Source organism: Carassius gibelio, chromosome A8 (genome assembly GCF_023724105.1).
Source record: "Carassius gibelio isolate Cgi1373 ecotype wild population from Czech Republic chromosome A8, carGib1.2-hapl.c, whole genome shotgun sequence".
Lineage (NCBI taxonomy): Eukaryota > Metazoa > Chordata > Actinopteri > Cypriniformes > Cyprinidae > Carassius > Carassius gibelio.
The window spans coordinates 22,108,258-22,129,756 of record NC_068378.1 but is presented as its reverse complement, the minus strand read 5'-3'; the positions used below and the strand labels follow the sequence as shown (position 1 = coordinate 22,129,756).

Below are 21,499 nucleotides of genomic sequence, written 5' to 3'. Positions count from 1 at the left end.
CCAAGTAACTGAGCAGATTGTGAAATACTCAGACCGGCCCGTCTGGCACCAACAACCATGCCACGCTCAAAATTGCTTAAATCACCTTTATTTCCCATTCTGACATTCAGTTTGGAGTTCAGGAGATTGTCTTGACCAGGACCACACCCCTAAATGCGTTGAAGCAACTGCCATGTGCAGTGGTGGACAGTAACGGAGTAGCTTTACTTCGTTACTCTACTTAAGTACATTTTTCAAGTATCTGTACTTTACTGAAGTAGTTTTATTTTGAGTAACTTTTAAACATAAGATCGTACTTTTAACTTCACTACATTTCATAAAACATATCGTTACTCCCTATAATATATCACGTGCTCCGACACGCAGAAGCGGTGTCTAATTCATCATGAACGAACTGAGTCTTTTCAAAATAAACCTTTAAATCGGATCGCGAATCGCACCAAACGATTCGTTTACGAATTAGAATGATCCGATTGCAGCTGTTCTGTAGTCGACCACTCACTGATTCAAATGAACCGTTTAGTGTGAGTCTACAGAAGTAAGAACCGTGAAATATTGTGAGCGCGTGCGTCTGATGTTGCTAAAAGTAAGTTATTAATGTCGGAATTTAGGATTAATTATTGTAACTGAAAATCATATTTTTTATTATTTATGTTATATATTTTATTTTGATAATTTAGAATTATTACTGAAATACAACCTTTTTTTTTTGTTTCAAACAGTTCATTGAACAATAATAAATGAAGTACCTGAAGCTGACAATGAAGTAAATGTATAATAATTAGCAAAGATGATTCATTTAGCGCTGTAAACGCGCGTGTGAGGGGCGGAGACGCGCCGCGGAGCGTCAGACGCGCTTGAGGAACAAACAGCAGAGCGGTAGGAAACTTCACTCCTCTCTCTTTTACTATATCGATTTATTTTTAGATACGTGATCTGAGTCTTTCATAGAGTTGTAGAGTTAGAGTTATTAGAGAAATATAATTATTTTTTACATTCTTTGGTCGAAGTTTTCAGATCGGCAATTCGGAGCCTGTTCGCGACTCTGTTGTTTCAGATCGGCACTTCGGAGCATGTTCGCGACTCGGTTGATTCAGATCGGGACTTCGGAGCCTGTTCGCGACTCGGTTGATTCAGATCGGGACTTCACAGCCTGTTCGCGACTCGGTTGATTCAGATCGGGACTTCTGGACTTCGGAGCATTTTCGCGACTCCGTTGATTCAGATCGGCACTTCGGAGCATGTTCGCGACTCGGTTGGTTCAGATCGGGACTTCTGGACTTCGGAGCATTTTCGCGACTCCGTTGATTCAGATCGGCACTTCGGAGCCTGTTCGCGACTCGGTTGATTCAGATCAGGACTTCGGAGCCTGTTCGCGACTCGGTTGATTCAGATCGGCACTTCGGAGCATGTTCCCGACTCGGTTGATTCAGATCGGCACTTCGGAGCATGTTCGCGACTCGGTTGATACCGATCGGCACTTCGGAGCCTGTTCGCGACTCGGTTGATTCAGATCAGGACTTCGGAGCCTGTTCGCGACTCGGTTGATTCAGATCGGCACTTCGGAGCATGTTCGCGACTCCGTTGATTCAGATCGGCCTATATAAAATTGCAAACATCTATCTTTCAGTACTTTTTTACTTAAGTACATACAAAATTGAGTACTTTTGTACTTTCACTTGAGTAAAATTGAAAAAGGAGTACTTTTACTGGAGTAATATTTTATTATTCGTATCTGTAGTTTTACTCAAGTACTTGATTTGTGTACTTCGTCCACCACTGGCCATGTGATTGGTTGATTAGATAATTGCATTAATGAGAACTTGAACAGGTGTTCCTAATAATCCTTTAGGTGAGTGTATTTCATAAGTCAATTTTATTTACATAGCATTTATATGTATAATTGTTTACAGAAATTCATAAAGTTTGTTTGTAATTTAATAATGTACTTACCGTAATATGTATTTATAAAAAAAGTGACGTGACATGCAGCCAAGTATGGTGAGCCATACTGAGAATTCGTGCTCTGCATTTAACCCATCCGAAGTGCAAACACACCCGGAGCAATGGGCAGCCATTTATGCTGTGGCGACCGGGGAGCAGTTGGGGGTTCAATGCCTTGCTCAAGGCCACCTAAGTTGTGGTATTGAGGGTGGAGAGAGTACTGTACATGACCTCCCCCTACCCACAATTCCTGCCGGCCGGAACTTATAGTATACCTTATACCTTATAGTATAGATAGTTGGAAAAAGATATAGCCCTGTGAGGAAATGATACATTTTAAACACATTTTCAAATGAGAGCCACTTTGCATACAGCTGATACTTTTTTCTTTTAAAGAAGAATGTTTGAAGAACAAATAATGTTGAAGATAGAGATGTATCTTGTTTTGTTCTATCAAAACAATTGCCTAAACCTTTCTGAGTGCCAGAAATATTATCTTCCCAAATTCAACATGCCCTCAAGATTTGCTTAAGATATTTCAATATCCTTTTATATCTAATTTACAAATTTTTATTTTGGTATATTCAGTTTTAAGGCTCTGCAGGGTTCGGTTCCTCATTTATGGAGATCTCAAAAGTGACTCCATGAGCAAATTGACCTGGTTGAATTTGACCTGTTTTAAAATGGTCAAAGACCAAATTTGGTTTTGTGTTTATCTAATCATCAATGTTGACACTGCAAAAATGTAAATAAGAATAGCAACCCAGGGTTTAGGAATGTACAGTACACTGTGACATGTCAGGTCATGAATATCCAGGATTTATACTTACTATTTATGTTTGCCTTTTGCCAGAAAAATACATCTACAAAATCAAACATTTTAGCCAGGTAAGTTTCTGAAATTTGTTCCTGTAGCTAGAGCATGGTGCTAGCAACAAAAGGTTGTGGATTCAATTCCTATCAAACATACTGAAAAATGTATGCTCTAAATTCTTTGATGCTAAATGTTTAAATGTAATAATTCAAAAAAATATATAGCCTATGTTTAATAATGTATTTTAAACTGTAGCTAATTTTACAACACTACAGTCTACTTATGATGAAGTGTGTGTGGTAGGGGGGAGTGAGGATATAATACTTATTATATATACTTATATAGTTATAAAACATTACTTTCAGAAAATCTTAAGCTTGAACGTTTGAAATGTTGCCTCAAACATATTTGACATTTATATCATGATTGGGTTAGATATACAGTAAATTAACTAGAATAAATTAACTATAAATTTCTTAGAATGTATAAAAGCAGATGTTACAGTCATCACGTCCAAGCTTTACAACAGTGGGGAATGATAAATGTTTAAGTAAATAAAAAAAATAAGATTTTGGCTGCCTGATGAGACCAAAAGCAGCATTCACAGACACACACACACACACACACACACACACACACACACACACACACACACACACATATATATATATATATCCTGTAACTCAATTGGTAGAGCATTGCGTTATCAAGCGCATTGTTGGGGGTTTGATTCCCCGGGAACACATGATAGGTAAAAATTGATAGCCTGAATAAGTAAGTCCCTTTGGATAAAAGCGTCCGCTAAATTAGAATTAGAATGATCCGATTGCAGCTGTTCTGGAGTCGACCACTCACTGATTCAAATGAACCGTTTAGTGTGAGTCTACAGAAGTAAGAACCGTGAAATATTGTGAGCGCGTGCGTCTGATGTTGCTAAAAGTAAGTTATTAATGTCGGAATTTAGGATTAATTATTGTAACTGAAAATCATATTTTTTATTATTTATGTTATATATTTTATTTTGATAATTTAGAATTATTACTGAAATACAACCTTTTTTTTTTGTTTCAAACAGTTCATTGAACAATAATAAATGAAGTACCTGAAGCTGACAATGAAGTAAATGTATAATAATTAGCAAAGATGATTCATTTAGCGCTGTAAACGCGCGTGTGAGGGGCGGAGACGCGCCGCGGAGCGTCAGACGCGCTTGAGGAACAAACACAGCAGAGCGGTAGGAAACTTCACTCCTCTCTCTTTTACTATATCGATTTATTTTTAGATACGTGATCTGAGTCTTTCATAGAGTTGTAGAGTTAGAGTTATTAGAGAAATATAATTATTTTTTACATTCTTTGGTCGAAGTTTTCAGATCGGCAATTCGGAGCCTGTTCGCGACTCTGTTGTTTCAGATCGGCACTTCGGAGCATGTTCGCGACTCGGTTGATTCAGATCGGGACTTCGGAGCCTGTTCGCGACTCGGTTGATTCAGATCGGGACTTCACAGCCTGTTCGCGACTCGGTTGATTCAGATCGGGACTTCTGGACTTCGGAGCATTTTCGCGACTCCGTTGATTCAGATCGGCACTTCGGAGCATGTTCGCGACTCGGTTGGTTCAGATCGGGACTTCTGGACTTCGGAGCATTTTCGCGACTCCGTTGATTCAGATCGGCACTTCGGAGCCTGTTCGCGACTCGGTTGATTCAGATCAGGACTTCGGAGCCTGTTCGCGACTCGGTTGATTCAGATCGGCACTTCGGAGCATGTTCCCGACTCGGTTGATTCAGATCGGCACTTCGGAGCATGTTCGCGACTCGGTTGATACCGATCGGCACTTCGGAGCCTGTTCGCGACTCGGTTGATTCAGATCAGGACTTCGGAGCCTGTTCGCGACTCGGTTGATTCAGATCGGCACTTCGGAGCATGTTCGCGACTCCGTTGATTCAGATCGGCACTTCGGAGCCTGTTCGCGATATATTTAGAATAAATTAACTATAAATTTCTTAGAATGTATAAAAGCAGATGTTACAGTCATCACGTCCAAGCTTTACAACAGTGGGGAATGATAAATGTTTAAGTAAATAAAAAAAATAAGATTTTGGCTGCCTGATGAGACCAAAAGCAGCATTCACAGACACACACACACACACACACACACACACACATATATATATATATATCCTGTAACTCAATTGGTAGAGCATTGCGTTATCAAGCGCATTGTTGGGGGTTTGATTCCCCGGGAACACATGATAGGTAAAAATTGATAGCCTGAATAAGTAAGTCCCTTTGGATAAAAGCGTCCGCTAAATGCATACATTTAATTTAATTATATATATATATATATATATATATATATATATATATACATACACACCTTTATGTATGTATATATAACAAACAGGGTTAGGCATCATGTGTGTGTGATATAAACAAGCTCAGGCTTTGATTTCAGCCTCTGAGTCGAGTTTACAGCTGCTGATCACAGGTCTCCTGATAGGCATCGTCAGCACTGTAGGGATGTGCGTTGTGGCTAACTTCCAGGTGACACCCACGGTTTCATTCTCTGATCTGAGTGTCAGTTCTCTCAAACTGTCAGTGTAATGCTTTTTTATATTCTTCCAGAAAACTGACATGATATCCATCCACCTTTTGGGATCGGGGCTGATCTTTGCTCCTGGGACGTTGTATATCCTGGTCCAGACTGGCATGTTGTATCATATGCAGCCACGTTTCCCGTCAGGGATATATATATATATATTTTTATATATATACTGTAGTTTCACTGCATTTGTGAATGTGAATGTATGAAAAAAAGTCAGTGTAATATAATGAAATATTTCATGGAAATACACTGGTTTAATATAGCAAAATTTGATTCGAAGGAAAAATACATACAGTAGGTTAATTAATGTAGGCAAGTTTGGTTTAATATATTTGTGAAATGTGGAGATGAAGTGTTTTTTTTTTATATTTTTTATTTTTTATTCACTATTTTGTTTTCATTGAAAAAAATATGTTTTTCAATTCTGCACGTATTCACTGGCTCAGTTTCTGTCACATTGAACCTTCAGGTCAAGCTCAAACAAGCTTTTCATGCATTAAATACAGCAGCTTATCACAGCAGTTATCCACAACACCCAACACAACACAAATGACAAACAGCTTTTAAAGTATGACTAACACATGACAACATAAATAAAAAATGATCTGACATTTAATTCTATCTACATTCCTTATAATTATTTACTACTGACTGACTGATTTATTTCACACAACTTCATTTACAACCAGCTACCTTGGTGAATACTTCCACTAGTTTTTCTTGGCTTTCTCCTTCATCCTTTTCTGGTATTCAACAATCTTTCTGTCAAAGAGCCCTGAAAAAATGGAAAAAACTTTATTTTCATTTCTATTCAAGATCATTTTTATATTGGTAGCATCCTCTTCTTAAGCAAAATACAAGTCATTAAGATGACACTATTAAAGGTACCTCAAAATGTGAAGATTTTATGTGAAGATTTTAAGTTCACTTAAATTAAACACAATAAAATAAAATAAAAATCACTATTAGTCATGCTTGCCTTCATTCATAGTACTCAGTACAAATATGGCATAATAATATTTATAATATATATCTTGATGTTGTTTCAACATTAACTTAGAGATTCAGTGTGAAAATATTTTAAAAATAATACATTTTAATGTTAGGTCAAAGTGTTTGTGTCTCACCTGTGCCGTCCTGAGAGGCGGGTCTCTGTTCCATTTCCTGAATGAAGAGGTCGAACATCTGTGTCTGTACAAATGTTTTCACAAACCGTCGTGTGCTCTTGGATTCTATTGCTTTACAGAAATTTGTTCGCTTGAACTCGCCCTGCTGGTCTTTGCCATTCCGCACGATATACTTAGCGAAGTGGCCGACAGTATTGATAAAAAATGGTAAGAAAGCTTCTGGGACCACCCGGTTCAACTCCTCCAGACCTGAAGTGATGACAAATGATATAAATATAGGTTATTAGTTTTAAATTCTTGGTCAAAATAATTGTGTAAGTGAATGTAGGAATGATTGAGATTTTTACGTTTACGCGATTGTTTTGAGAGAAGTTTATATCGTTTCTAGGGTGCGATTGTGATTGTTTACATAGCAACGTCATGGCATCTTGCAGTTGTGAATATAAAAACATAAACGAAAACAGTTTAAAATGTATTTAACACAAGTAATATTAGCTGTTAAATACACATTATATGTCCGGAAATGTCTCGAATGACAGATGTGCTGTGTTTCATTAACAGTCGCAACGCAGCATTTGCTGTGTTGCCATGTCCACTTAGAATACTTTTTTGGGCTTACTTTTCATAATATCTCTTGTTAATATTACCAGTTGTGGACTGCACTTTTGAGCTTATTTACAAAAACACAGCAGCATATTTAGGCTAATTTAGTCTTATTTGCTGTGGCTAGTGCCAAGTAGCTTATTATTGTGCTATTTTGTTAGAATCAGGTGATGGGTTCTCTAGCAAAATATGGCAACCATCAATGATGATTGGTTCGTTGCAAGGAAGGGTGGGGGTATACCTTATTACGGGTTTGTTCAAATACTTAAAGATGCTGTAAGTAGGATTGACGCCCAGTTTTTGAACTAGGTATTGCAGTCCAAATTAAAAATATTGGAGATAGTTTTTTTTTACCTGGCCCCACCTCCTCAGACTCTACGCACACACTGGTTGCCAGATTTACGACACAAACAGAAACGAGGGCACTTGATTCTGAATTAAATGAAATACAATGTGTTTTCTACCAACTAGCAACCCGGGGTTCCAAAATACAATTGGGTAAACTGGCAAAGGGCAGGCTTTACAAACCAAAACAGAGGCCGACATTCCGACCCAAAACGCAAATTTTCAAAGGAGAATAGCTTTCAGATAAACAACTTAACTTAGCATGTTTCTTAAATATCTACAAACATATAATGGTATTTTTATTCATTAGTAGTGTCAAAAACTTACATACAGCACCTTTTACCTTTAACACTACTTATGAGCAATGAGGAAACTGATAAATCAAAAACCAACTACTCTAAATATGAAAAAAAAAATTTTTACTTGATTTCTCATTTTTGGCACTGAGGGCCTGCTTGATTTCTTCTTTGAGTTTGTGAGGTAATATTGTGTCCTCATCTCCCATCTGTTTGGAGAAACATTTCAACCACAGTCACCCACACTATTTCCATCAGTCACTTTTCAAGGCAACAAATTAAAGGATGCTCTCTATGATGTAAATGAGAACTTACACACTTGATAAATGTCTCCTTCCTGCCTTCTGACAAGTCAACAACAAGCAGCTGGGGGAGTAGATGAATTTAGATGTCAGCTTGTAGCGTTTGAAATGTAAACTGCTTGCAATATTTTAACAGTGTCACGAGTCTGGTCTCTCACCTCGCTCTGGTCAGTGGCCTGATCCGCGAGACTTTTCTGAACACCCAGCAGGTACGGTGTGGGGGCCATGACGACGTCGATGAGGATCTCAGGAACGATGGAGATTAGTGTGTGCTGCCAGATGAATGGATACAGGAGAACAGCCACTGCGTGGATCACCTGAGACAACGTCCTGCAGAGATAGCATGGGTTTGATCAGGATTGGTTATACATAAATAAATCAAAGCAAAACCTAAAACTTGTGGATGTGTGTTTGGTCACCCAAGCTCGTCAGCGATGAAGATGATCCTCCGCTCGAGTACAGTAGCAGCAAACACCTGGAGCACCTCCTCATCTGTCAGGCATTTGAACAATGTGCGGAAATCTACGTGCTCCAGCCAGGAGTCTGTTGGACGAGTCAAACTGATGATCTACAGAGAGATAAACGAATGCTCTATTATAGGTACAGGGGATAACTATGAGGGGGGGGGGGTGTCACTTATTTGTCCATAAATTATTTTCCTTTTTGACACTGTAAAGCTGCTTTGACACAACCAGTGAAAGGTCCATGCACTTGGCCCAGGGTTCTGTCTTTTCAGCGTGAAAAGTTATTAAATTTAGGTTAAATTCAAATCTAACTCAATTTTATTATCTTATTTTGACTTCATTTCAATATGACCTTGAATTTAGATAGTCATACAAATTGGTTGCATGACCATTTCTAATGATTATTCTGACATTTGATTATTCTGTTTATTCTTTCATATTATTGTTCTCGTTCATTTGGGTGCTCATGTTGCTCAAAAATATGGCTACGTCAGTCTTGGTTATTAGACAGAGGAAACTGGCTAATACTTTAGCCAATTCAAAGTTATCAGATCAACCCAAGACATCAAATTCTCAAAGATGAATCTAAAAGTAAGATGCATACCTGTCTTTTAGAAAAATAAATAATATAGAGAGTGTGGACACACTCCATACTATGGGCTCATCTGGCTACAGAAGCCCCTACACTTTTGCTGCAATCCTTTAACTACAACACCAAACATCCCCCAAATGGAGGCATGTGCATACAGTTATCAGTTCCTTCTCATCAGTTATCAGTTCCTTACCCATCCTCCCTCCACTCGGTTCACTCAGAATGGTGCTGTTATGATGCAAGTAATATTTACAGTCATGTTTGGTATCATTTGAATAGTCCCATGGTGAGTGGTACAATGGTCTCAATCTTACAAAAGTAGACTAAAAGATGGTACAGTTCCTAAGAGTTAAGGTATTTTTGCTTACTGTAATGGGAGTGCCCTTTTCCAGGGTCTTCAATGTAAATTACCTTCTGTTCCCATTGAGGTGTAAAACCTGGCTTAATGCGAATTCTATGTGAGCGAGGCGTTTCCTGCATCTCCACTCCGTGGGGTGTCTCGAAGATGCTTGTGTATGTTTGTATTGTCTGTTTCTAAGGAGATTAAAGTATCTGAGGTTCTTTCATCCTTACACCCGTATTGTATAAAGCGCTATACAAATAAAGGCAACTTGACTTGACTCAGGGAGGAAATTTCTTTCTCATTGAATCATTGCTAAAAAAAAAAAAATTTAGTCGCTATATTTTCCATACAGTTATATAAATTGGTTTGTTCTTTAGTTTTATTAGTTGTATTTAGTTTTCATGTTTGATGTTTTCAGCCTAATTGTAATTCTCTTTTTTTGTCATATAGTTATAAAGCCATATAGTCAGTTCTGATAAATTAAGTATTAAGAATTGTTTCTTTAGTAATTTGTTGCTAACTTCCGTTTCGCAACTTGAAATTGAGTACCCTCAATTATAGAGAAAGATAGACAGATAGACAGACAGATAGATATATATATGGTTTTATAATAATGTGAGATATGTGCAGATCACTTGATTTGAATGTTACTTAGAAAATGTGCAGAAGGAGAATTTCAGGCAGAACTCAGTCAAGTTGGTACAAAGCCTGAGGACATACCTGCAAGAAACAGCTCATCTCTGACCCTTTTCCCCTGAGCTATTACTTCACTCACTTTAATTTCCTGCTGTTCTGCCAAAGCTGAGGAGGTGTGTGTTTGTGAATAGCGTGCCTCTGCCTGTCTGTCCGCTTGTTTGGAATTAGAGATGTATTACTTTACACCTCCTTTAATGTAATTGTAATTGACTCTAGTTTAACATTTCTGTGGAAAATACATGTAAAACCAGCTTTTATTCTCTTCCACAATTCCACAGCCTCTTCCTCTTTTTTGTGTTTAATAGAAAATGACAGACTAACACCAGTTTTTTGTTTTTTGGTGTTGGTTAGAAATGGAAAGTGTAGCAGCTGCTGACTTGAGCAACACTTATGTCATTAGGATAACCACAATTGTTAGTGTGTGTCATTGCTTCACTAGTTCTTACCTCAGTGCCTCTTTCTGGAATAAAACTTTTGATATTAACAGTGTGTCCAGGAGCAGGAAACGGAGACTCCCTCAGGCTCTGCATAAATGGGTAAATCATCGCCATAGAGTATTTTCTGCGCTGTTCCACCTCATCAAAGATCTAAAACAGCGATGCAGGAAACGGGCAGAATTAAAAAAAAAAAAAAAAAAAAAGGTTGGTGTGCAAACACCCACATTTTTTTAATGTCAATTTCTTTAAGATCACATAAGCTTTAGTCATACAACATTCGTCATTGATGTTTTCCTGAACGAACAAACTAATTTCCAGTCATTCACCTAAAAAAGTACCTGAACAAAGTTCAGCTCAAACAAACAAAAAATTCTCCAGTAACTGTAGCGCTATGTTCAGACAGTAAACAGACAGCTCAACAAGGGAGCATACATTACACATCCCATTTCAGACTAGTAAATGACTTTAGATTATCAAAGCCAATAAACTCCTAATTTAAGCTGCGGTAGGTAACTTTTGATGCTCTAGCGGTTAATAAACAGAACTGCTTGCGTCTTGCGGAAGAACATTGTAGCCGGAACTACTTCTCTCTGTTTATGTCTATGAAGAATCACAAAGGTACTGGGTTACTCCGCCGCGGTACCCCCGAAGCAATCTAAAATAGTCCGAATATAAACACTTATTATAGGTGCACCCTAGTGATTCAGGACAAGCTAAAAACACGGTTTGGAAAATGGATTCATGGTGTACTCGCTTATTATATACATTTTTCTACATTTTGAACACAAACAAAGTTACGGACCGCAGCTCTGATTGGTTGTTTCTTAACGGGAGCGCTGCATTTCTGCAAATGGCAATAGGACCACTGGGAGGAGCCAGAGGAGCTTGATTTTTTCACAGATTATCTGTCTCATATTCTACTGTCAGGACATAATGACAGGTTTAACAAATATGTAAAAAAGATATTTTTACAAAAGTTACCCACTGCAGCTTTAATACAAAGTCTCTCAAATACAGATAAAAACAATAAAGCACAAAACAGGAAGTTACAGATGACCATGCAGTAGATTAGGATATTTACCTTGGAAAAGAGTCCAAAACAGGCTAAATTACTGATGATACAGTAGGCTTCAGGTAGACGAGCTCCATTCCCATCAGGCTAATTAAAAAAAGAGCAACGACAAGAGAAGCTATTTTTAGAAACACTTTCAAAAAGTGATGCTTACCCTGTTGCTATGTTGCCAGCGTGTTTTTGTTAGCGGGTAGCTTTGTAAGTTTCACACTTAAGGTAAAGTCTAAATAACAGGAAGCATCACTGATGATATCAGTCAACATTTACCAATAGCCTCCTACAGTATCCATTCTTCCTCGTTCCATCAACATCTGTAAGCACGAAAGAGAATGTTTCACTGTGAAATAGAGAAAAAGAGAGGGACGATGAAAAATTCAGTTTCTGCCTCCATGCAGCATGCTGGGAGAAATGATGCATGTGGTGACAGTACCTGGAATATTCTGTTAAGGGCGCCCAGTTTACACCCTCTGGGAAGCAAAAGAGTGTGAGCGCCTTTAACGTCTTCTCTTCCTCCTCCTTCTGAATTCGCACCATTCCATCCTTCTGTACTCAACAGACACAGAAAAAGACAATTGAAGAGCAAGACTACATTAATAAGCATCAGGAACAGAACATGCAAATGGAATTTATCATTCATGGAGATCTCATTCATATCAGAATGACAACGAATGAGCTATATATACATTTTTATTTTCACACATTTCCTTGATCGTGTCATTTAAGTAAAAATAAATAAATATGTGTGTGTGTGTGTGTGTGTGTGTGTGTGTTTGTGTGAGACCCTGGAGCACAAAACCAGTCTTAAGTTGCTGGGGTATATTTTTAGCAATAAAATTATTGATTTTTCTTTTATGCCAAAAATCATTAGGATATTAAGTAAAGATCCTTTATGTTCCATGAAGATATTTTGTATATTTCCTACCATAAATATATCAAAACTAAATTTTTGATTAGTAATATGAATTGCTAAGAATGAATTTGGACAACTTTAAAGGAGAACTTTCTCAGTATTTAGATTTTTGTTGCACCCTCAGATTCCAGATTTTCAAATATTGTCGGATCCTAATAAATCATACATCAATGTAAAGCTTATTTAAACCTATTTTAGATTATGTATAAATCTCGATTTAAGACACACACACACACACAAACATATATAATATGTATGTACATAAATAAATAATACTATTACAAATAATAATACTATTACTAATAATTATTATTATTAATCAATTATTCACTATAATTCACTTCAAAGGCCTATATTAAACAAAAAAATACTACATATAATTAATAAAATAAATATTTCTAGATTAATTAACCCATCAGTTAAGTCATATTAAAAAGTATACACTTATCCTTAAAAAAAAAAAGTGAACAAAGACAATAAATCCTTCTGAAAGAATTATGTAATAAAACGATTGGTCTAATAAAAAGTTCTTCAACAACTGAAAACACAAAAGCACTTTTAATGAAACCATAATAATGTGAATTTTGATGTAGAAAACTGTAACATTCCTCATTTGCTTGTTACTCTTGATTTCCTAATTCAATAAATGTAAAATGTATAGAATTGTTATTGAATGGCAATAACGCCACAAGTGCTGCGAAAGTACTAAATATTTCCTGAATGCTACATGTGCCTCCATGCAGAGCACATGGTTTGTCTGCATCACCTTGGGGAACTGATAGATGATCTGTGGCTCGTATATCCCATCTTTGGTCTTCTTAGGTCGAACCACCACCAGATATTCAAAGAAAAACCCACTAGCATATCGCTGCTCCTTTTCCTTTTCTTCTATAGGGGAAAGCTCTGTGCTTGCAGGTAGATCTAGTTCCATACCAGTTCCTACAAAACACAAACACACACACGTTAGCTTCCATGATGTTTACCTCTTTTTAAAAACAAATTCTCTGGAACCAAACTGTTTTCATGTCATTTCATGGACAGACTACCAAACCAACTGTTTATAAATGTTTGATTTCAAAACCGTCCAAAAATGTTGCTCTTCCGAAAAAAGCACTTGAGATGATGATCCAACAGTGAATGCTGCTCCACAAACAAGTACAAACAAATTGGAATTGAGAAAGACGGTGCACTTCTGTAAATTTCCGTAACATCTCCTTTTGAGCATGCTTTTTGGCTGCCTCCCCCAAAACACAGCAAACAAAGCCGACAGGAATACCAAAGGAGTCCATTAAGTCACAAAGTCTTGTTCTAGCTTGATTTGCCTTACCATGGAAACCCTCAGGGTGCATTTCTCTAAAGGACAGAACAATAACTGTTGCTTGTAACTGAAAAGACGAGAAGTGCACTAAAGAACAGATGCAAATTGTGTGCTTTGACTGACTTTGTGAACCTCCTTGTGACTTCATTAATGAATTTTAAATGAACAACATATTACAAGCAATTGAAAAGCACATAATCAAAACTCCAGTTCGAAAGATAAATTAGCCTATTTTAGGCATTAGCCCTAATTACACTATGAGACCAGAGAATCATGCAGAAATGTTTTGACAAGGTTAACTAACCTACTTTTATATGCAATATATAGCCAATGGCCACAGCAAAAGATAACAATGTTTTACAGTCAAGTCTTCTGTGCATTCAACAGAGATGCTTTTTTGTTACTTAAAACATTCAAACAAACACAGTGTATGATTCAGCTGAATTTTTAAGTAGCTGAAGTAGCTAGATATGTTTGTAAAAATTTATAAAGCAATACTTAAACATTTCTCACTTTCTTTGGTGATTTTCCCCCGGAAGGATGAAAATAAGGTACTGAACCTCTTCATGGCTCCCATGTCTTGTTGATCTTCACCTGGAAGAAAGACACCTGAGCAATAAAATGCACAAAACAGTACAATTAATCAACTGCGAACACAGAGAATTGCTCTAGAAAGCTCAGAAATGTCACCAGAAATGCCTTGATCACCAACTCATGGCTGGATATTCACTTCCTCAGCCAAAGAGGTTAGCTTTGACCATTGACATGTTCATATTAATTCCAACAAATGTGATTTATTCTTTTCCCACGTGATTATGTTCCTCACCAGAAACCACAAAGACTCTTGCTAAACCTGCTTTGTCATTTAAATAGCTTACCATGTGCCAGACAGTTAACTGGAAAGAATCATTATATTTCTAATATTGTGAAAGAAACTATTCAACAAGTCAAACGGCATGATAAATTTAACTAACAAAACAAAAAGTTCTAAATAGACAGACAGACAGGCAGATAGAAGTCTTGCACAACACTGTAAAGTAAAATAAATTATAACATTCTATTCTGTCAGATCAATTAAATAAGAAAATAAATATTTAAACAATTATTATTTTTATTTACACTGTACATAAACAGCGTGGTTGAACTTACTCAGATGTTTACGCGAGTTTGCCTTCGTTCCTCTTTTTTTGACGTTAGAGAGAGTAATTGTGCTCATGTTCGAATCTCTTTGCGTAAAGTTGGTCAGTTAAAGTAATTTGTTTGTCGTGATCTAACGGCAGTCTTTCCCATATGCGTGCAAGATCACTGTATTAACGAGAATGCGCGCTGCCAACATGTGTGCGCCCTGCAGATGTCAGACTCGCGAAAGACTCGCGAATCAATGATTCAATGAGTCGAACCAAACTGTTCGTGAATCATTTCACTGTTAGAGAGAGTCAAACAGCATGAAATACAGTGATAAATAGCATTATATACACATATCCTGTTTTACTTCAAAGGGAAATCAGCGAAAACAGGATGTGGGCGTCTTTGTAAATCATTTGAGAACTCAAAACAATCCGTGAAGCATTTTAACTGATTTATTGAAATGAACTGTCCAAACGAATCGAATCGGTGAAAGGCAGATCGGAAGACACTTCCTACTTATGTTCAAACGATGTGAACTGTTAAACCACAAAACTACCTTATGAAAACTACTAGTGAATTCAGCTAGTCCAGAATTCATTTGAACTGCAGGTACTTTACATGACACTGGTGTGACATATAATGACACAATTAGACACTGTGTACTTTGCATTGCATGTCCGCGTTCCTGTTTGTTTTTGGATGCCTTTTTGACCAGGTGACTCCTGTAAAAGAGATTTTAATCAAAGTCGCTTTTGACTGGTTAAATAAAAGTTGCTAACTTAACACTTGTCAACAGTACCCTTACCAAAAAGTAGTATACTTCAAATTTATTTTATTAAGTATACTTAAGTAAAGTTGAAGTATATTTTTAAGTATGCTTTATGTAGCAAGTATACAAATATCAGTGTTCTAGTAGTATAATTGTAAGTGTACTGTTTCTATACTCTTTGCGGCTAAATTGGCCCACTTTCTAGTATATAAAAGTAGGCTATACTTTTTAAGTATAACAGTAGTAAACTTTTAGTACACAACTAGTTTACCTCTATGTTTGTAGTTTGTACTGCAATTACTAAAAGTGAACTTATAGGTATACTGATAGTTTACTAATTAAATATGTTGTATACTTTGAAGTATAGTCTCAGTAAACTACTTGTTTATTAGATTTATACTGCAAGTATACTCATAAGTTTTCTGTAAGTGAACTTTACATCATACTTTAAGTATACTATATGTCCCTATTTTGGTTTTAATTTTTATATATTTTGTTTTATGTATATCTGAACATACAAAACATCCAAAGAAAGAATAGGGTATCTGCTTGTAAACAAAAACATTTTATTCTAGCTCCATGCATTCTTTTTTAAACACTTTAATGTGGGTAAGTTTCATAAAAAAATTAAAGAAATAACATTTTGAACAAAAAGCTGAAAATAGACTATAAATTGGATTCAGAATGATAATCAAAACATAGATTTAGCTTGGCTGTAATTGATTGAGTCTTACCTTTGTTGGTCTCAATTTCTCCATCTGAGAAAGCTCTTCTCTTATCTATGTCCTCTTCATGTTCTTGAAATCTTTCTGTAGGCCAAGATAGAGACAACTGAACCTTATGCTAGTGACTAGAAGTGTTAATACGTCTGTAGGCTTCTCTCTTGCAGTTTATTTACAAAGCAGAGCAAATTTGGATGGCTAGGTGTGTAAAATGATTAACTCACGTTCACGTCGATCACTTCTAAATGAAGAAAATAATCTTCTTCTGAAATAATTTTCCCCGTCATCCGGTGGCGATCTAGCTGTGGTAGTCATAGAGACAAATCAAGACCAAAAGATCAGGAAATATTTCAAGAATGCAAATATGTTGAGATTTGAAACACCCTTTACTGCTTTAAATATATATATATATATTCAAATTACAATTCAATTTAATTAATAAACGACTTACTCTTTGAACGCATAGAGGAGAACGTCCAGGTTCTCCTGGGTGATGTCATTGTGTCACCTACCAAAATACATGCATACACTTAGTCACAAGTCACAAGTTTCTTCCATATCTTTTATGTCAGTCACAATCTAAGAGATATTAATTGCGATGTAACTAATAATGTATCAGAGAGAACCCTGACTTCAGTAAAAGTTCCGTCATTGTGAGAAACTTCCATGATTTTTTCCCAAAGACCAAGGTCGTAGTCCTTTGGGTCCTTAAGTAAATATTAACTTACAGACTCTTTGTCATTAATGGCAAGTCTTGACAATACCTTTACTGAAGGTGTGCAGAGATCACAGACATGAGACATGAGTTTTTATGAAAAAGCCTAGCTTCAAGTCCATATGAATCAGTTGTAGAGAAGCAAGCTTAACTAAATGAAATTATGTGAACATTTTAACTGTTTTTGCTTATATAGCTACTGCAACTCTTAAGGCCACACCACCACAGGAAGTGTCAGAATTGTGATGGTTTTATGGGTTGGATTCAAATATAGCATCATATCAGGTTAGCAATCATATCTGAGCCTTACTATCTTTAACATTCTACATACAATGCCATAAAGCCACATGCAGAAAAACAGTCTGCATAAAACCATAGTTTTATAAAAATTCTAGTAATTTTAATAAAAAAATAAAAAACTTAAAATATAAAAATATAGAATATAGAATATAAAATATAGAAAACTTGTTAAATAGTTAACTGTCAGTGAAATCCTTACATTTAAACAGAAAACTAAGTTTACTGTTATACTGTAAAAATAATTGCATTATTTACATTAAAATATGAATACTTGAAAATAACTACTGTTTAAATGTTTGAGGTTAGTATGCAACAAAGACAGATTAAATTGATCAAAATTGACGTTAAAGACATCTATAATGTTACAAAATATTTTAATTTAATATAAATGCAGTTCTTTTGAACTTTAAAATTAAATGATTATGGAAATTTCTATTCAAATAAATAGTTTCCACAGATAATATTAAGCAGCAAATTCTGAGCAGCAAAAAAATCTGAGCACCAAATCAGAAGGTTTTCTGAAGATCATGTGACACTGAAGACTGGAGTAATGATGCTGAAAATTCAGCTCTGACATTACAGGAATAAATGATATTTAAAAATATACTAGAATAGAAAACAGTTAAATGTTAAATAGTAATATTTCACAATATTACTGTATTTTTTAATTAAATAAATGCAGCTTTGATTAGCATAAGAGCCTTCTTTCAAAAACATCAAAGAATCTTTCCAACCCCAAATACTCTAATGGATTATGATATTTAATAATTTACCATAAAATATTGTTCATATTTTTGACTACATTCACAAAGATACCTGAAAGGTTGTCATTGTATTATTATTATTTATTTTTATAATTTAATAGAAATTAAATGTTGTGGTCAATATTAATAAATAGTTCATTTTGCTGTGTATCAAGTTGTACTGTCCTGGCAAAGCTCATGTTTATTCCCAGTCTCTTAAAGAAGAATCTCCATCCTCTCCCATACATTTATTGTCATGTTTTTGTGAAAGACGTGGTCGTTAATATTCTCGGGGTCTTTTTATAGCTGGCTGTATTCCCCACAGGATGACCTCAGGTCAGCTGTAGATCTTCCTGTTGCCCCATTGACTCCGTCTCAGCAGTTATGTGGGAATATTTTGAGGATGCACTGTTGTTGTTTCAAATGAATGTAGATCTGGGCCTTAAAGAGCTCATTTATGTTATTTCAGATCCAGACAGTGGCATAGCTTCTGTTTGGTGCCTTACTTTCAGTGTAGATTAGAAATTGGATGAACTGTGGCTCAGATATGAATAGATAGACAGAGGCTGTGTCAGCTGCTGGGAAAAGGAGAACACCCTCTTCCTAGGCTCCTCCTTCAAACATCAATCAATCGTTAACATCCATTCATTCACCCACTCATTTTCTCACTCTCTCTTTCATTATTCCAAATTAAAGGCCATTCCTCATGTGATGAATGTGGTGGGACAGTAGCTGACAACTTTTTGCACTAAACAGCTGTTTTAAATAGCTCCTCAACATTGATCTCATACTAGCCTACTTGTATTCCTTCTTGTACAGTTGTTTGTTTCTTATCAAAATAAAATTCAGATTGCACGGCATCAGCGAGGGAGAATACAGTGACAAGATCTGACCTCTGAATATTCACTCTAATCTCTTGTGTCAAAATTTGGACTCAAAACAGCTCAGAGGAGTGCAATTATTTATTTATTTATTTAAAGAAGGCTTAGCAAAAAGATGAGCATGTCTCATACAACAAAAACACAGTCTGACCCTAATAAGACATTTATTGGAATGACATATTCACCTTATGCTACTGCTCTTTCAGGATTAGTTTGAACTTTTATCAGTTAAAGGAAATTTGTTCACCCCAAATTTCATGGTAATTTTGACTTACATTTTTTGGTGTAAATCGTGCATAAGTAAAAAAAAAAAAAAAAAAAACGGTACTGGAACGATTTAGGTCCCACAAAATTATTGCTGACTGACACTGAGCTTTTAAACTACAGGTAAATGCATACAGATCTGTATTCAGCACAGAACTATGAAACGAGAACAACTGAATTTGAAGATGAGACCTGTTCTAGAGTGAGTGTGGAGTATAGTGGTTGACGTCAGTCAGCATTAAAGCATCAACGTGTGTGTGTGTGTGTGTGTGTGTGTGTGTGGTGCACAACCATACTGGGTCATTATGTCATGACAGTTTCTCCTTTCTATACTGCAGGACTGTTGTTCAACGCGGCAGGGACTAAAGCAGGTCAAATGCGCTGTGTTTTATGAAGTTGTGTGTAAAGATCCTGCTTGTAACAGGACATAAATCTTGTATTACACTTTTTTTTTTTTTGGCATGAGGCATAAAATGGTAAATACTTTTACAGTAAGCTGTCTTATCTTTCATGTCTAGAAGAATGATTGAAATGAGCTTAGTTATGTTTAGATCACTTCCCTGAACACTAAAGACACAGAGGAGCAGTTTGCCCTGAACTCTAGAGGGCAATATTGCACCTTATGACTCAAGCGAATATGTATTTCTCATTTTCCATAATTTTTTAAACTACAGGTAAATAAAATTATTTTGACTATTGTCAGGCAACAAGTTTTGATATATGAACGAGCTAGTAGGGATATTGATAGAAAATGTCTTCTGAGATCATGCGTGTTATATAAATCATTTTCTCTGTCCACAGTGAACTACAGTGAAACCAAGTTTTATTTCATAAGGAAGTCATTGAATTTGCGCTGTTCTCAGAACAGGAAATTCAAAAAAGCCAAATGAGAGACATCAATATGTTAAATATAATTTTTAATTTTGAAAAAAAAAACATTGCATTTTTATTTTTGTTATATTTATTTTTTTATCGAATATATATATATATATATAGAGAGAGAGAGAGAGAGAGAGAGAGAGAGAGACCTCTTTTTAATGAAACTCAATACACTAAAGTCTTTCAACAGAATGTCTCTCCATGAATGCAGAAACTTGTACAATAAGCAATTAATTTTGCATATGAGATTTTTGTGCAAATTAAAACTTACTCAGATAATAATAATATAATAATATAATTATATATATATATATATATATATATATATATATTCCTGTAGAAAAATGCTCAATGACATGTTACCATGAAAGTGTTTATGTAAATGTAAACGTTTCCTGCTTCTACATTTGTTGCCATTTCAAATGTTTTGAATTTACTGTGCACCTGTTCTTACAATTGTGCATGTTTCCTGTTCATCAGTTTTAAACACAACTTGTTAATTTACTGTAGTTTTCATGCTGTGTACTGACAGCTAACAGGTGTTTCTACAGAATGAAAGCGAGCATTATGGCCATCAAAGGACATCACACTCGTGGCTTGTAGAACAGAAACAACATGTTCAAAGTGACTTACCACAGTGCAAACTCTCTCTCGTGTCTCGATTTGTAGCTTGAGAAGGTTGGAATCTTCAGTTTGATTAAATATTTAACACATCACTTCAGCACGTTAGCAGTCCACAACAGTTGTTTAATGCTGGTTTACTTGCTGAACCAGTTTCTTCTATTTACTTTCTCTTCACCACTTGTCATCCCCTCACTACATGTGATTTTTTTCACTGTCTTTGTACTCTCTTAGTTACTGTACAACTGTCTTGTGTGTGTGTGTGTGTACGAGTCTTGAATCACTTTGTCGCTTCTGCTTTCATTTAGAGGAAGTGTTCATAAAACAAGAACCGAAGCGAACTGTCATACAGTAGTGAGGGGATTTCCTTATTTCAAACTCTAGTGCTTTTCAGGCCTTTCTTTTACAGGTGTATCTGCAGAAATAAATGAATTTGTACCACACAAAGGTTGTTTATTGAAAGGATAAAAAATATTGCCATTATTGAAAGGTTATTTTAACAATTTGTGGTTTTAATTCCAATTTTAAAATAAGCATATCTTTGTAAGCATCCAAACTGGTACACAAAGTTTTTATGTGATATTTTGTTATCATGTGTAGCTAATTAA

At 35.9% G+C, this 21,499-nt stretch overlaps 1 protein-coding gene and 1 long non-coding RNA gene across 3 annotated transcripts; one reads left to right on the top strand and one right to left on the bottom strand.

Annotated features, from left to right (window-relative positions):
* Positions 1-2,722: 2,722 nt before the first annotated feature.
* Positions 2,723-6,326, top strand: LOC128018898 (uncharacterized). The gene is made up of 3 exons (XR_008185011.1): positions 2,723-2,832; positions 5,215-5,303; positions 5,385-6,326. It is a non-coding gene; the product is annotated as an uncharacterized LOC128018898 (long non-coding RNA).
* On the bottom strand, positions 5,599-21,172 carry LOC128018890 (DENN domain-containing protein 2D). 2 transcript variants are annotated; one of them, XM_052604749.1, is made up of 16 exons: positions 20,904-21,172; positions 16,940-16,996; positions 16,713-16,790; positions 16,501-16,575; positions 14,383-14,478; positions 13,318-13,490; positions 12,072-12,184; positions 11,909-11,978; positions 11,651-11,728; positions 10,579-10,719; positions 8,457-8,605; positions 8,196-8,367; positions 8,051-8,101; positions 7,863-7,944; positions 6,492-6,740; positions 5,599-6,139 (listed from the first exon to the last, which is right to left on the bottom strand). In XM_052604749.1, exons 2-16 carry the CDS (start codon positions 16,986-16,988, stop codon positions 6,075-6,077), a joined length of 1,641 nt encoding a protein of 546 aa, XP_052460709.1. In that variant the 5' UTR covers positions 16,989-16,996; positions 20,904-21,172; the 3' UTR covers positions 5,599-6,074. The 2 variants fall into 2 exon arrangements, with proteins under 2 accessions (XP_052460709.1, XP_052460711.1); XM_052604751.1 differs by lacking the exons at positions 16,501-16,575; positions 16,713-16,790; positions 16,940-16,996; positions 20,904-21,172 and adding an exon at positions 15,019-15,234.
* Positions 21,173-21,499: the final 327 nt, after the last annotated feature.